General features: G+C 34.6%; 1 protein-coding gene and 1 non-coding gene across 2 annotated transcripts in view; both read right to left on the bottom strand.

The window, feature by feature from the left end:
* Nucleotides 1-17,422, bottom strand: part of NBEAL1 (neurobeachin like 1) — a 158,739-nt gene that overhangs the window by 39,887 nt on the left and 101,430 nt on the right. Inside the window, 6 exon segments of the mRNA XM_045559692.1 lie at nucleotides 3,467-3,607; nucleotides 6,188-6,312; nucleotides 6,709-6,804; nucleotides 8,568-8,669; nucleotides 10,643-10,776; nucleotides 11,735-11,880. Coding sequence (XP_045415648.1) covers nucleotides 3,467-3,607; nucleotides 6,188-6,312; nucleotides 6,709-6,804; nucleotides 8,568-8,669; nucleotides 10,643-10,776; nucleotides 11,735-11,880 — 744 coding nt within the window.
* On the bottom strand, nucleotides 8,385-8,496 carry LOC123644215. Its single transcript, XR_006737037.1, has one exon. It is a non-coding gene; the product is annotated as a U6 spliceosomal RNA (small nuclear RNA).

Genomic DNA, 17,422 nt, shown 5'->3' on the forward strand with positions numbered 1-17,422 from the left:
TAGTTCTGTGGTTACAGCTTTTGTATTTTACTCGCATATGCTATCATCTTAATTTTATTTAATTTTTAATTAATTAATCTTATTTATTTAAATTTCATCATGGGCACTCTGAGTCTACAGTGGTTGGAAGCAGCTCAAGTGATCATGCTATGATGTACTAAGCATTCCCTAATCACACAAAGCATAAACCCCTTCTGTTTTATTTCCTTTAATATTGTTTTCCTGGATTTATTAAGTAAGTATGTAGTGGCCTTGAGTCTGATCAGGTACAGCCATGCCATAAGGGAAAATGACATTGATGACTAATTTGATTGGTTTTTTTGGTGCCTATTAATCTTGGTTTGAGGCAGAACTGATCTTAACGGAACTTTGACTATAATTATAAACAGATAATCGGACCATCTAAAAAGTCTAATGGTGGTATATTCACATTCAAGGAGAGGAATAGTTTTGAGATAAAATTAACATGCCACATAATTCACTCATTTCAAGTAGACAATTCAGTGGTTTAATTTGTAACCATCACAATCAATTTTAGAACATCCTTATCACTCCAAAAAGAAATGCTGTACCTGTTAGCAGTCACTCCCCATTCACCCTACACTCACCACCTGGCAACTGCTAATCTATTTTCTATCTCTATGGATTTGCCTACTTTGGGTATTTCACATAAATCAATGTGGGCTTTTGTGTCTGGCTGATTTCATTCAGCATATTTTCAAGGTTCATCAATATCGTAGCATGTATCAACATTTCATTTCTTTTATTCATTTACAGCCAAATAATATTCCATTGTATGAATATATAGCATTTATTTTTTCATTTATCAGTAGATGGACACTCGGGTTATTTCTACTTTTTGGTTATAAATAATGCTGCTATGAACATTTGTGTACAAGGTTTTGTGTGAACATATATCTTCAGTTATTTTGAGTCTGTATCCAGGAGTGGAATTGCTAGGTCTTGTGGTGCTACTATGGTTTGGATACGGTTTGTTTGGCCCCATCAAGTCTCATGTTGAAATTTGATCCCCAATGTTGGAGGCGGGGCCTGGTTGAAGGTGTTTGGATCATGAGAGTAGATCCCTCTGAATGGCTTGGTGGCATTCTCACAGGTGTGAGTGAGTTCTCATTCTCAGTTCTTGTGAGAACTGGCTGTTGAAAAGAGCCTGCCACCTCCCAGACTCTTGCCATGTGATCTGCACATGCTGTCTCCCCTTCACCTTCCACCATGAGTGGAAGCAGCCTAAATCCCTCGCCAGAAGCACATGATGGCACCAAGCTCCTTGTACAGCCTGCAGAATCATGAGCAAATAAACTTTTTTTGTAAATTACTCAGCCTCAGATATTCCTTTATAGTAACCCAAAATGAACTAAGACATATGGTATTAATACTAATAATTCTATGTTTAACCTTTTGAGGAACTGCCAGACTATTTTCCAGAAAGGCTGCACCATTTTACATTGCCACCAGCAGTATACAAGGGTATCAATTACTCAACATGTTCATCCACACTAGTTATTATCTTTTTGATTATACCCATTGCAGTGGGTGTGAAGTGGTACCTCGTTGTGGTGTTGATTTAATTCCTCTGATAATTCATGATATTGAGCATCTTTTCATGTGTTATTGAATGTTTTCATTACCTCTTTTGGAGAAATGTTTATTCAGATCTTTTATCCATGTTTTTTTTTTTTTTTTTTTTGAGAGACAGGGTCTTGCTGTGTTGCCCCAGCTAGAGTACAGTGGCATCATCATAGCTCACTGCAACCTCCTACTCCTGGGCTCAAGCAATCCTCCTGTCTCAGCTTCCTGAGTAGCTGGGACTACAGGTGTGCACCACCACACCCAGCTAATTTGTATATTTTTTGTAGAGACAGGGTCCCACTCTTGCTCAGGCTGATCTTCAAACTCCTGGCCTCAAGCAATCCTCCCATCTCGGCCTCCCAAAGTGCTAAGATTACATGTATGAACGAACATGCCTGGCCCCTATGTCCATTTTTTAACATTTGTCTTTGTATTATTTAGTAGTAAGGGTTAGTTTTTCTTTTTTAAGAGACAGGGTCTCACCATCACCATGTTGCCCAGGCTGGACTCAAGCTCCTGGGCTCAAGCAATCCTCCCACCTCAGCTCTCCAGTAGCTAGGACTTCAGGTGAGTGCCACCATGCCTTGCTTGGAAGGATTCTTTATATGTTCTATATACAAGTCCCTTATCACTGTGGGCCCCAACTCCCCCCATCCCCAATACAGAAGGAGGCAAGAGGCGGGCAAGCAAAGCCCCACCTGTACCCATAGCTGCACTCCATCTTTGGCATCACTATACAAGCCCCACCTCCTAGTCTCCCTCAGATCAACAGCGGCATCAGACCCTCATAGGAGCGTGAACCCCAATGCAAACTGCACATATGAGGGATCCAGGTTGCGTTCTCCCCATGAGAATCCAATGCCTGATGATCTGAGGTAGAGCCAAGGTGACAACCTTCCACAGGAAAAACTGTCTTCCAAGAAACTGGTCCATGGTGTCAAAAAGGTTGGGGACTACTGCCTTATTAGATATATAATTTTCATGTGTCCTTTGAAGTATAACAGAATCTGTTTTTGAAGCTTTGTAAAAAATCATTTATTCATAAAATCATTAAAAGCTGAAAAGACTAAGTTATACTTTACCTACTACATCTTATAGGGAGAAAATTACCTGCTACCATGGTAAATGTAACATCTGGGGATATTTAGTGATTTTGGGGCCAAAGTCTCTTCTTGAAAGCCAAGGCTATTGCACTCAAGACAAAGATAAAGGACTCAGGCTAACTGTGAAAGAGAAAAGCTCAATGGAAAGAGAATAAAATAGGCAATGTTTCCATAGCTCTTGATTCGGTGGGGAAGGCAAAATGGTAGTTAAAGAATAAAAGGCCTCAAGGAGACACAATGTGGGAGGGAGCTACCTGGAGGACACAACGAAGAACAGAAGATTCATGGAGAAGTTAGTCTCCTTAGGATTGTTAGAAGAATGTGAAACACAGGTAAGTTATAGTACTCACAGGTAACACATTAATACAGTGGTATCACAGACCTCTTTGAGTTGCTGCTATAATGTATGCATCCTTTATTGCTCCCTTTTTCTACTCCTCTTGATAAATATTTTTAAGACTGCATGGGCAATGGTTAGATTTGATTCTCTGTAAATCAGATCGAATTCTAAACTTCTGTTTAGAATCACAAAGAGTAAGAATCACAAAGGTATACCGGGATAACTCTGAAAAAGGAATTCTCCATAAAAGTCACTTGTGTGAGTCAGTTTGAGTGACTCATTCTCAAACTAATTTGGCTATTTTTAACGGAATCAAAACCGAATAGAGGAGAATAAAAAAAGACATGGCCCTGTTACAAAGTACATGACAGGAAGCAAATACTTTTCAACACTAATATGTAGTCATAAGAAAACAGCTTATTTACTCAAAACATACCTTCCACTCTGAAGCTGGATATGGAGGGTGGTGAATGGTTCTACACGGATGAGATAGTGCATGACCCCCGCAGAATTTGAATAGTGAGTACCATAATGAAACTTATCAATAGTTCCCATAGGATCCTCAAAATTTTCATATCTATAAAAAAAACCAAAATTTTACCACAATAGTAAAATTACATAAGGGGGCATAAGTTTATATTGTATTACTGATAACAGTTTTTAAAAAGTCAGTCCTTGTTTATATGCTTTACTATTCATATCACATGATTATTCATATTATCACATCATATTAATAAATGAAAAGTTTCATTCCTTGATACTTTTCTTCTGAAGAATGAAAAATCACTAACGCTGGATTCTGGAACAGTTTTGCATTATGCAATAATAATACATGTTCACTGTAGAAAAATTAGAAAACGAAGATGATTATAACAGAAGAAACTTAAAATCAACTATAATTCCATGTCCCAGAGATAATTAACATTAACTTTTTGGTGAATATTTGTCTAACCTAATGTATACATTTATATACAAATATTTTTTAACATAAAGGTACTGTACATAATGTATTGTTCACAACTTATTTTTTCATTTACAAATTTCCTATTGACATTTTCTAAGTGATTGAATAGTCTATTTTTAACATGTACATGATATTGAACTGTATGGATGTACCACAATTTATTTCTTTACTTTTAGACACTTTGGTTGTTTCCATTTTTCTGCTAATATAAGCAATGTAATAACTAGACATCCTTTTGTGCCAAGGTAATAGAAAAAATATGGAGCACCAGTTAGGAATTGTGGAAATTAATGCCTAGAAATTTAAAAGTAAAAGAAAAAAGAGATGGTGGATAGGAAAAAGACCTAAACAAGATTATTAGCAGAGGATATCTAGTGATTCTGCAAACTCTATGACTGATACTTACATGTATAATTGGTCTCAATGGTGACTTCTGAATTAGTGTTTATAAAATCTGAATAAGAATGTAGAGTTTTACAGATGCAATAAACATTGAATTTTTAAAATCAAAATAGTAATCTGGGCTGGGCACAGTGGCTCACGCCTGTAATCCTAGCATTCTGGGAGGCCTAGGTGGGAGGATCAATTGAGGTCAGGAGTTTGAAAACAGCCTGAGCAAGAGTAAGACTCTGTTCTCCACTAAAAATAGAAAAAAAAACTAGCCCGGCAACTCCAAATAGAAAAAATAAGGTGGGCATGGTGGCACCTGCCTGTAGTCCCAGCTACTTGGGAGGCTGAAGCAGGAAGATCACTTGTGCCCAGGACTTTGAGGTTGCTGTGAGATAGGCTGACACCACAGCACTCTAACCTGGGCAACAAAGCGAGACTCTGTCTCAAAAAAAAAAAAAAAAAAAGTAATCTGTTCATCAAGCTGAGGCCAATTTCCTTTTACATAGTAATTAGTAATATTTAGGGAAATAAAAGTTGAGAGGTCAAAGTCATTTGTATTGTTGCAAAAATATACCATAAGGCTGGGTGTGGTGGCTCATAAGGGCCTATAATCCAAGCACTTTGGGAAGCAGAGGCAGGAGCATCCCTTGTGCCTAGGAGTTTAAGATCAGCCTGGGTCACATGGCATCTGCACAAAAAATAAAAAAATTAGTCAGGCGTGGTGGCACACACCTGTAGTCTCAGCTACTTGGAAGGCTGAGGTAGGAGGATCTCTTGAGCCCAGGAGTTCAAGGCTGCAGTGAGCTCTGATTATGCTCCTGTATCCCGCCCCTGGCCAACAGAGTGAGACCCTATCTCTAAAAACAAATACACCATTAAAATTTAAAACAACTTGTATCTTTGATTACCAATAAAATAAGTTATTCATATAAATAATTCCTGTGGAATATTGTTTTAAAAAAAACCCAACCTTTTTTTTGTTATTATCAGCAAAAAGTTTGACTAATGGCAGTGACTGAATACATATATACACAGCCAAGTTCCACTGGCAAATCAAATAAAATGATAAACACATCAAAAATTCCTAGGGAAGATTTGCAAACAAAAAGTAAAAAAAAAGTACCACCTTCTTTCAAATGAATCTGTAACTAAGTTAGTTTGCAAAATAGTTCTTTGTTTTTATTATAAGTTATAACTGAAAAGTTACCTGCAAGTTCACATGGAGAAGAGGGAAATTAAAAGCAGATTATTTTTTTGCCAGTGGGCAGCTTGCTTCAAAAAAAAATTGTGAGAAGTTGACAGGTGGATCATAAATAAATAGAACCATAAAATTTTTTTTTCTTATTAAATGACACTGTCTAAATTCCTACACATTTCACTGTTCTTTATTCACACTATTATTGGATGACAGATTAGTACTAATTTTATATCTAAATATTATTATATTACATGGATATTTTTATATACATGTTAGTTAGGTTATAAAGTCTAAAATACGTGGGAAGAAAAATTTCAAGGACCTATTACCCTTTAGCACATACTTACTACAACATAAAAAGAAATTCTGAGCTACATTAACGTAAATTTGTTGAAGAAGGCAAATCAAAAGAACTATACTTAAGATATTTAAAAGGCAACCAAGATATTTTCAAGAAAACTTAGTGAAGCAAATTATGAGACTGTGATTATCAAAAGTAGCTGTGCATTTAAAAATGAAAACACACATTTGGTTGGCCATAGTAGAAATCCATAAAAATTCAAACAAGCAATGGGTATCTTTCAATAGGAATAAAAAGCACTTACTTTTCTCGCATAGCTTTGGCATTTTTGTCATTAACTACCCCAATTGGTTTCGAAAGATCTCGAAATACAGCAGGATTATTAAGGTCCAACTCTTCTGAAGTATAATCTTGTAAAATCCAGGGAAACTAAAAGAGCCACAGTTTACAATTTAGACATTCTTTCCTAGAGAAGCTAACGTCTTCATATCTAATAGCAAACACTTACCTAAAGACAAAAAGAGATAGTTTCTAAAAGTATTTTTCCCCTCTTGCAAATATTTATTCATCTTTTGTTCAATAACTAGAAGGACTATTTACTATAATACCACTGGAACGTTTTCAATGAAATAAATGAAAAAAGGCTTTTATTTTTTAATTACTCATCATGTTTATGTACTTTTTGAAAATAGGGTAGAAAATATACAGAAAGGAAAAAAGTCATATATTTTTTTAAAAAATCTAAAATAAATATCATGCATATACTTTTGTATATTACAAAATCATAAAGCAATTCCACATTTATGAGATTTATGTAAAACTTACCACAGGATATTGTGCAAGGTCATTATAGGTTCTTCCTGCCATAGTATTTATTTGAATGAGGTAGTCAAAATTTGATATCTCTCTGTTCACCCATTTCTAGAGAGCACAAAAAAGAGCAATATCAAAATTAGATAATCTGCATCTCTAGGAACTGGTAACTATTACTAATTATACCAACACAACCTTTTGTAACCATTATCTTCATCATCTTCATAATAAAAGGAATGGGCTAAAAAATAAATGTTTAACAGGAAGATAAATCAATAAAGTTTTCCTAAATTCACTTCCTTTTAAAAAGTGGTCTCTAGAAAAGGAACAGAAAATTTAATATAAATACTACAGTGTAAAAGATCTTGATAAGAATTAAGTCTTTTGGGCTGGTCTGAGTATGGTGGTATTCACAACTAATTGATCACAACCAGTTTCACATTCCTTTGTTCCTTCTCCACTCCCACTGCTTCACTTGACTAGCCTTAAAAAAAAAAAAAAAAAAAAACTTAAAAAAAAAATTAAGTCTTTTCTTAAAAAACAGACTGTCTTTTCTTCAATTAAATATTTTATTTGAATACGTTAAAATTTTTAATTCTAGGACTATCCCACTTTGAAAAGTTTGTTATAAACTAAAATTTTTTTAAGTATACATATTAAAAAATAATATTTTAGTATTCTAGAACTATCCAAAAATTTTCATGAAACTTTATATTAAGTATCCTCAGAGAACTACCTTTATAAAGCCATGGTAGGTGGGATTTTGCTATATAAGATACAAATTTTCTAAAGAGATAATCATTATTTTCTATTAATTACCTCATTGTATCTAGCAATGTTATGTTACATAGTGGGGGTGTACTTGAGAATTTTGCTGACAGATTAACATTCATCTTTAAGTTTACTGTGTGCCTTAAGCAAAGGATATTTATGGTGAATAGTGAGAAGTGAAATCTATCTATATAGATTTTACAGAAAGCCCAATTATTCTTGAGTGCCAGGTTGAGGAACTTAATGAATAAAGTTTATTGCATAGGCAACAGGAAATGTACTTTATTAAATAAAACTTATTTCACTGGCAACAGCAAAGAATTGCTGATGGCTCTTGAGAAAGAGCAATACTTAAGAAAGATTAATGCATAGGTGGGAGGAAGGAGAAAGCCAGGAGACAAAAGACCCTGATTAAGAGACTACTAACAGTCCTAGAAAGCAAATAATAACAGTCTTCCTTTGGGTCCTGGCACTATAAATTCAAGAAATGTTGAGATATAAGTGAGGCTATAATTCATGAGTATTATTAATTAGCTTTACCTAGGCAACAGAGCGAGACTCTGTCTCAAAAAAAAAAAAAAAAAATTAGCTTTACCTGGTACAAGGATTGGAAATTACTTTTTGTCTTTTTTCCATGGAACTTTCTGCATTTTCCTGGTTTTTTGCTTGTTTGTTTTTTACCTCATATATGGATTATTTTTATTAGTAAGTAAAAAAACCCCATTTTTAATTTTTTTAAAAGAGAAAATTATTGAAGGATGTAGCTGTGAGCTGATTGATATGGGGGGCACTGTCTGTATGAGAGAAACAAAGGAATATTCAAAGATAATTCAAAAGATCAGTCTGAATGGAAAAAATAGCCATAGTAATAATCAAAAGAAAATAATTAGAAGAAGTGAGTTTTACTTTTTTTATTTTTTAATATGGAACACTTAGCGAATTTGCGAGTCATCTTTGCATAGGGGCCATGCTAACCAATCTTTTCTGTGTCGTTCCAATTTTAGTGTATGTGCTTGCCGAAGCGAGTATGTAAGTTTTACTTTTAAACAAGTCTGAGATAAAAAATGAACACCAAAACAGAAACTGTTACAATATCCTACCTGAGTCAATCCAGACGCCTTGAATAACTCCTGTGGTGATCTGCTTCCATAACTATTTGGAGAATGAAGTGACAACAGTCTGCTATATACTTTGTTTCTAACCTATAAAAACAGCATTTTATAGTTTAAAAACTAATCAAGATCAATTTGGATTATAGACTTTGTAACACCTTTATTGAGATATAATTCACCTTTTTAAAGTACAAAATTCAGTGGTTTTTCAGTGTATTTACAGAGTTGTGCAACTATCACCATTATCTAACCTTAAGAAAATTTTAACTGCCCCAAAAAGAAACCCTGTATTCACTAAGAGTTATTATCCAATTCTGCCTCCTTCCCATTCCCTAACAATCACTAATCTAATTCCTGTCTCTATGGATTTGCCTATTGTGGACATTTCATATCAACAGTGGGTTATGGTTTTAATTTCTTTACTATACTTGGTGAAGTCAAGACATGTATCTTTTGTGAAAGTTACAGTGTATAATGGAAAGATCACTAGACTTTGAATCAGAAAACTTGCTCAAGTCTAGTTCAGATTTAGTTCTGCTAATCATCTTGGCAAATCAATTAATTTTCTGAGTCTCATCTGTAAATTAAACATAATCTCTACTCTTACAGTGTTGTGAATTATTCAGGGCTATACAAATGTAAAGTAATAAAATTCACCTTTGAACTTTAGTTTCTTTGTCTATAAAAAAAGGAATAATGGAATTTGCCATATTTAATCTCAAGGTTATAAAGATTAGATACTATATACAAATGTACTTTAAAAACTATAAAGCTAGGCCGGGTGCGGTGGCTCACGCCTATAATCCTAGCACTCTGGGAGGCCGAGGCGGGTGGATTGTTTGAGCTCAGGAGTTCGAGACCAGCCTGAGCAAGAGCAAGACCCCGTCTCTACTTAAAACAGACACAAATTAGCTGGCCAACTAAAATATATATATATATATATATATATTTTTTTTTTTTTAGAAAAAAAAATTAGCCAGGCATGGTGGCACATGCCTGTAGTCCCAGCTACTCGGGAGGCTGAGGCAGTAGGATTGTTTAAGCCCAGGAGTTTGAGGTTGCTGTGAGCTAGACTGATGCCACGGCACTCACTCTAGCCCGGGCAACAAAGCGAGACTCTGTCTCAAAAAAAATAAAAAGAAAAAGAAAAAAGAAAAAACTATAAAGTTATACAAATGTACATATTTAATGGGCAGATTTAGCTTAATTACATGTCACAGCTTTTGTATTTTCCTATGAAGGAAACACATGCTTTGTATTTTCCTATGAAGGAAAATTTATTTGTAATAGTAAAAAGATACCTTTTGTAGAAAAAGTCAAATACTCTTTAAATGTCTGAATCAAATCATCTATAAGTAAACCTGGGCTCTACAAAAGAGAGTATTAGTCACTGTGTTAAACTGAGTCCTCTGAGAAGCAAATGCCAAGACAGAATTAAGCATGCAAGGATTTTATTAGGGGAGATGTCTATGAGAGAAAATGGGAGTGGCTAGGCAAGGTGGGAGGAGCTGTCAGACCACAATATAAGTGTGACTCCAAGTGAATGAGAGAAAGAAGGAAGGGATTGGGACCAAGCATCCTAAAGGAATGAGCTCGAGCTCACATAGCTATTGAAGCAGACAGTACATGGGCCTAGATAATCCGGCTTCAGAGCCTGTGTGCTTAACAATTTACACTACCTAAGAATTTATTGTGTTCCTAGAAGAAATAGATGCCCCATTATGATTGAACTTGAACTCAACCTAATTTAATAAATCTAGTCATATCTTATATATTGTATCCATTGTATCCAATGAGGCACTTATTGATTGACACTCAATAGTCTACTGACTACTTATCTAACCATATATATAAAAACTGAAAACCATCACCCTGCCAACACTCAAATATAAACAATATCAAACAAAATTTCATACACTGAATAGCCCCCAAGGTATATATTTTTTCCTCTAATATTTGTCTTAACAAAAGAATACAGCCCAAAGTTCCATTAGAGCTCACTAGCTGAAAAATTATTTCAAGCTAATACTTTGGGATTTTCAGAAAGGTACCACATTATATACCTCTTTTTTAAAATTGAGAAAGTAGTTGGATTGGTCAACATGAAAAATCTCAAGGGCTGATCTCCTTAAGTTGTAACGCCGTAGGTGAATCTCTCGAACTTGAGAATGAGGCCACTTGAAATCAAAGCCTACTCCTGAAAACAGAAGAAATCTTGTGACTGAGGTACCATATAAAGTTACTCGTGCTATGCAGAAAATACCTCCTAGTTCCTGACAAAAGTAGCACTTAGGGAAAATGAATTCAATTTCTTTATTAAATTCATTGGATGTTTAAATTGTTTCTTTTAAAATGATGTCACAAATCTATAGCTATTCCACTGCCTTCCCATGAGAATAGAGAATAATTCTGAATACTGTATTTTACAAACAGTTTTCTTTTTCTCCTTATGTTGGCATCTTAGATTTAATCATCCTTTTATTATCACATAAAGGATTAGGTAAGAAGCCTACAGGAATAAATACACATACAAAAATATGATAAAATTAAGATCGTATTTTATACCCTAAGTTTATAGCAGTCCCCTCTAGCCAAACCTTTTAAAATATATCAATAATAAAAAGGCATTCCTGGCCGGGCGCGGTGGCTCACGCCTGTAATCCTAGCCCTCTGGGAGGCCCAGGCGGGTGGATCGCTCGAGGTCAGGAGTTCGAGACCAGCCTGAGCGAGACCCCGTCTCTACTAAAAGTAGAAAGAAATTATCTGGACAACTAAAAGTATATATAGAAAAAATTAGCCGGGCATGGTGGTGCATGCCTGTAGTCCCAGCTACTTGGGAGGCTGAGGCAGTAGGATTGCTTAAGCCCAGGAGTTTGAGGTTGCTGTGAGCTAGGCTGATGCCACGGCACTCACTCTAGCCCGGGCAACAAAGTGAGACTCTGTCTCCAAAAAAAAAAAAAAAAAAAAAAAAGGCATTCCTTTTAATATATTGTTGAATAATAAATTTAACCCCATATTGACTTTCCATTTTTCCTTTCACGTGATAGACTGTAATTTCCCAGTCCCAGCTTACTGCTTTCTTCTTCTCATTCATGATTGAGAAACTGGATATTTAATTATTGAACAATAAAAATTATTCTCACAGAACTCCTTACCATCTTCTTTTTCAATGCTGCCATCATAGAAGTAAATGTGTTGAGTAGTGATTTCTAATCTGCCAGGAATGACATCAATTATTGTAATAAGTTCACAGTCTTCCATCAATATCAATTTTTCTTTTTGATCTTGTTCCTTTTCATCACTGTAAAAACAAATAAAAAATACTGAATAATTTATCTTTCTCAAATGGAAAAGAATACCATATTCAAATATAAATCTCATGTCTGTAAAATTAATGTCCAAAAACAATATTTGAATTACTTACAAAAAATTCTACTACATACTAAATTACTTAAATATTGTCCAAATATTTTTATTTTTCAATGATTCAGTTTCATAAAAATATGCTTTACATTCTAATTTTGAATGACCCCATAAAACAAAATATAATGAATCTTTAATACAATTAACAGAGGACAGTTCAAAATGCAGTCATATCATTTTAGTTATATTCTGTGAGACATGAACTGACTCAGGGAATATATGAATCAATGAATAAAAGATTGTATTATTAGTGGTGTTTTATAAATAATTATTAGAAGTATTAAATATGTTTTTTTTTTTTTTGAAACAGAGTCTTGCTCTGTTGCCCGGCTAGAGTGAGTGCTGTGGCATCAGCCTAGCTCACGGCAACCTCAAACTCCTGGGCTTAAGCGATCCTACTGCCTCAGCCTCCCGAGTAGCTGGGACTACAGGCATGCGCCAGCATGCCTGGCTAATTTTTTCTCTATATGTTTTTAGTTGGCCAGATAATTTCTTTCTATTTTTAGTAGAGACGGGATCTCGCTCTTGCTCAGGCTGGTCTCAAACTCCTGACCTCAAGCGATCCACCCACCTCGGCCTCCCAGAGTGCTAGGATTACAGGCGTGAGCCACCGCGCCCGGCCTAAATATGATTCTTAAACTCTAAAATGAGACTTTCAAAAGTAACTAAAACCAGAGCATCATAATCACAGTATCTACCTGACAACACAACTGGAGATAATACAAAAATCTACTATTGCCATACCTTACTTAAAGTGAAGTATCCTTATATTTGGAGGAATGTTATCATTTATATTTGTTGGAGAGAGTAACTAGAAAGGGACATTCTTCTAGTGGTCTAGGTGACTTTAGCTGAGAAGTATGGAAATGGGTGCTTCTATGGGTGCTTCTACCATTCATAGTATGTTATTCAAGTAAATCTTTTAAGCCAGCTGCCCTCTGGTCCTAGATATTTCAAATCCACCTCATGTCCAAGTTAGCAATGACTAAGTTTAATTTTGTTTCCGGTAAGTTTCTGTGAAGAAGGTCTGCAAGTATTAACAACTTGGTAATACTGCAGCCCTTTACTTAAAGCTAAACCTCAAAAAAAAAAAAAAAAATTAAAGCTAAGCTTTAAAGAAAAAATTACTGGAAAGAATGTTTTCCTAAACAGTGAAATTCCAATATTTACAATAAATGGCATAATGAGTCACCTAAAAACATAAATAACCTGAAGGTTATTTATATTCAATGACAGAAAGTGTTTTGGTTATTAACTTTACAATGACTGAGTCTGACACCCTTTAAGTTCACTAGTCATCAAAGAAAGAAAAAAATTCCAATTAAAAGTCTGACTAAATAATCTACTCAAGATATTAAATAGTTCCCTTTATAACTACTCCTACCTAGTTCCCTGAAAATAACCAAGGAAATCTAAAAAAATTATTGAAATAATATGAACAAAAATCCCAATTATGTCAACAAAGGATACTATTGAACCTGGTCAATTTGTAATATTAAAATAAGCTTCAAAGAAATATTTGCCATGTATAGTTTATAATTTACACAAATTATATACTTGCGACATAGCTACTCATTTTTGGCTCAACATGTGGCTTTATGAACATATAAAGTAAACACTGGGGCAGATATGTAAATCATGAACTTTGAATGTATTCCCTAAGCCACATACAAATCCACTGGCAAAAGGTGGCGGTCTTACTGGGATCAAGGGGTTTAAATACAACTTCTAACCAATAATTGGCTGACCACCAAGTTAGGCTGACCCAGAGGCCACCCCTAGTAGGCCAGGTTTTACAACAAAAAAAAAAAACAAAAACCCCAATGAATAGAGACACCATTGGCAACACATGCAGGTTAAAACAGAATTAGTTTAGGAAAGTCACTAAACAGACAGACAAACAAAAACACAACATTAACAACCATCATCAAGAAAGGAAATCATAAACAATTTATTATCTAAAATTTAGAGTTTTTACAAATATTATGAGACATATAAAGAAACAGGAAAATATGATCCATAAACCAAAAAGCAGTAAAAAGAAACTGTCTCTGGGGGACCTTAGATATTCAACTTAGCAGACAAAGACTTCAAAATAGCTAACATAAATACACCAAAAGAACAAAAGGAAACCATGAAAAGAACTAAAGGGAATTATAGCAATGGAGCTAGTCAAATAGAGACTATATAATAGAGAGAAATTATAAACATTTTTTAAAAAATGTAAATTCTGGAGTTGAAAAGTACAATAACCAAAATGAAAAATTCACAAGAGGACCTAAACTGAACATGCAGAAAAAAAGAACCAGGGCTCTTGAAGACATATCAATAGAAATTGTCCAATCTGAAAAAAACAAAGAAAAATGAACCAAAGAGAGTGAAAGAGCCTCAGAGGGTCACCATCAAATGAACTAACATATGTGCAATGGGAGTTCCAGAATGAAAGGAGAAAGAAAAAGGGCTAGAAAAAATATTTGAAGAAATAATGGCTGACAACTTCCTAAATATGTTGAAAAAAATTAATCTACTCATCTATGAAACTCAATGAACTCCAACTAAGATAAAGAGAAAGATACTCACAAGCAAACACATAGCAAAGGTGTTCAAAACCAAGGATAAAAATAATCTGAAAGCACTATATGAAAAAATAAGACATAGAGAATTATAATGAGATTAATATCACACTTCTAACCACAAACAATGGAGGCCAGAAGGCTGGCAGATGACATATTTAAAATGCTGAATGAAAAAAATTATCAACCAAGAATTCTATATCCATCAAAACTATCCCTCATAGGCCGGGAGCAGTGGCTCACACCTGCTATCCTAGCATTCTGGGAGGCCCAGGCAGGAGGATCACTGGAGCTCAAGAGTTTGAGTCTAGCCTGAGTAAGAGTGAGACACCATCTCTACTAAAAATAGAAAAAATTAGCCAGGTGTGGTGGTGCACGTCTGTAGTCCCAGTTCCTTGGGAGGCAGGAGGACCATTTGAGCACAGGCGTTTGAGGTTGCTATGAGCTAGGCTGACACCATGGCACGCTAGCCGGGGCAACAGAGTAAGACTCTGTCTCAAAAAAATCTCCCACTATCCTTCACAAATGAAGACAATGGTACTGGGACAACTGGATAATCACATGCAAAAGAATAAATTTGGATGTTTACATCACGCCATATACAAAAAGAAACTCAAAATGGATCAAAAATCTAAATTTAAGAGCTAAAGTATAAAATTCTTAGAAGAAAACAAAAGAGTAAATCTGCATGACTTTGAATTAGGAAATGGTTTCTTACATCTAACACCAAAAGCTAAAGGACCAAAGAAAAACTAGATAAATTAGATGTAATCAAAATTTAAAACTTCTGTGCATCAAAGGATACCATCCTGAAAGTGAAAAACAACCCTGTCAGTGGGAGATAATATTTGCAGATCATGTGACTAATAAGGAACTTATATATAGAATACACAAAGAACACTTACAACTCAATAGTAAAAAGACAATTCAATTTAAAAATGGGCAAAAGATTTGCACAGATATTTCTCCAAAGAAGACATATAAATGGCCAATAAGTATATGAAAAGATGCTCAACATTAACAAGTCACCAGGAAAATGCTAATGAGATACTACCTTAAACCCTCTAGTCTGGCTATAATAAATTCTTAAAAGCACAAGGAAATTAACAAAAGTTGGGGTAGATGTGGAGAAATTAGAACCCTCATACATTACACTGGAAATATAAAATGATGAAGTCATTGTAAAAAACAGTTTGGCAATTCCTCAAAAGGTTAAACAGAATTATCATATGACCCAGCAATTCCATTCCTAGGTATATATTCAAGAAAATGGAAACATATTCACACAAAAACTTGTACATGAATATTCATAGAATACTGTTCATAACAGCCAAAAAGTGGAAACAACCTAAATGCCTGTTGACTGAAGAATGGAAAAGCAAACAGTGATAAAACAGTGATACATCTACAAATGGAATATTATTCAGCCATAAAAAGGCATGAAGTACTATGATAAGCTACAACATGGATGAATCTTGAAAACATTATTCCAAATGAAATAAGCCAGACACAAAAGGATACATATTTTATGATTTATAGGAAATGTCACAAAATACACAGATCCACAAAGACAGATAATAGATACGTGGTTTCTAGGACACGCAGGGGAGGAAAAACTACTAAAAGCTATAGGATTTCCTTTTGGGGTGCTAGAAATGTTCTGAAATTAGACAGTGGTGATGGTTGTATAATATAGTCAATATATTAAAAAACCACTAAATTGTATACTTTAAAATGGTAAATTTTGTGTTATGTGAAGTATATCATGATTAAAAAAAATAAAGACCTCCCTGGATGACAAACTGAGAGAGTCTGTGACTATCAGACCTTCCTTACAAGAAATACTCCAAGAGGTCCTTCAGGCTAAAAGGAAATGACATCAGATGATAAATGAACAAACACAAAGAAATAAAGTGTACAAATACGAAAATTATGTCAGTAAATATTTTTTAAAAGTATAAAATATATATTTTCCTCTTTTCTTTCCTTAACTGATTAAAAGACAACTGAATAAAACACTAATTATAAAACTATTTGTTGGTCTTATATAAAAGTCTAATACATATATGACAATACAACACAACAGAGAGATGAAGAAATGAATATATTTTATATTTGCTTAGGGGAAGTTTTTAAACTATACATTCAAATTTTAAAAATATATCTAAGACTATTCAGGTTATCTATTTCTTCTTGAGGGAGGTTTGGTAATTTGTGTCTTCCAAGGAATTTAAGTTGTCAAATTTACTGGCATAAAATTCCTTTTTAATCACTTCAGTATCTGCAGGAATATCTCCTCTTTCATTCCTGATATAGGCAATTTAGGTTGTCTTTCTATTATTCCTAATCAGTCTGGCTAGAGGTTTATGATTTTTTCTATTTGTTTGTTTTCAATAACCATCTTTTGTTTTCTATCTTTCTTTTTCTTTTTTTTTTTTTTTTTTGAGACAGAGTCTTGCTCTGTCCCTCAGGCTGGAGTACAATGGTGTCATCAGAGCAACCTCAAAGTCCTGGGCTCAAGTGTTCCCCCTCAGCCTCCCGAGTAGCTGGGACTACAGGCATGTGCCACTGTGCCAGACTAATTTTTTCTACTTTTTATAATAGTAGAGACAGGGTCTTGCTCTTGCTCAGGCTGGTCTCAAACTCCTGACCAACCTCAAGTGATCCCAGAGTGCTAGGATTACAGGTGTGAGCCACCATACCCTGCCCCATCTTTTCTTTTCTTTAATCTTTCTGTTTTTTGGTTTTCTCTTTCACGAACTTCTGCTTTTATTATTATATTTATAATTTTCTTTCTTCTGCTTAAGAGTTTGTATTTCATGCTGCACATTTCCATCTAAACACAGC

This window comes from Lemur catta, chromosome 8 (genome assembly GCF_020740605.2).
Source record: "Lemur catta isolate mLemCat1 chromosome 8, mLemCat1.pri, whole genome shotgun sequence".
Taxonomy (NCBI): domain Eukaryota; kingdom Metazoa; phylum Chordata; class Mammalia; order Primates; family Lemuridae; genus Lemur; species Lemur catta.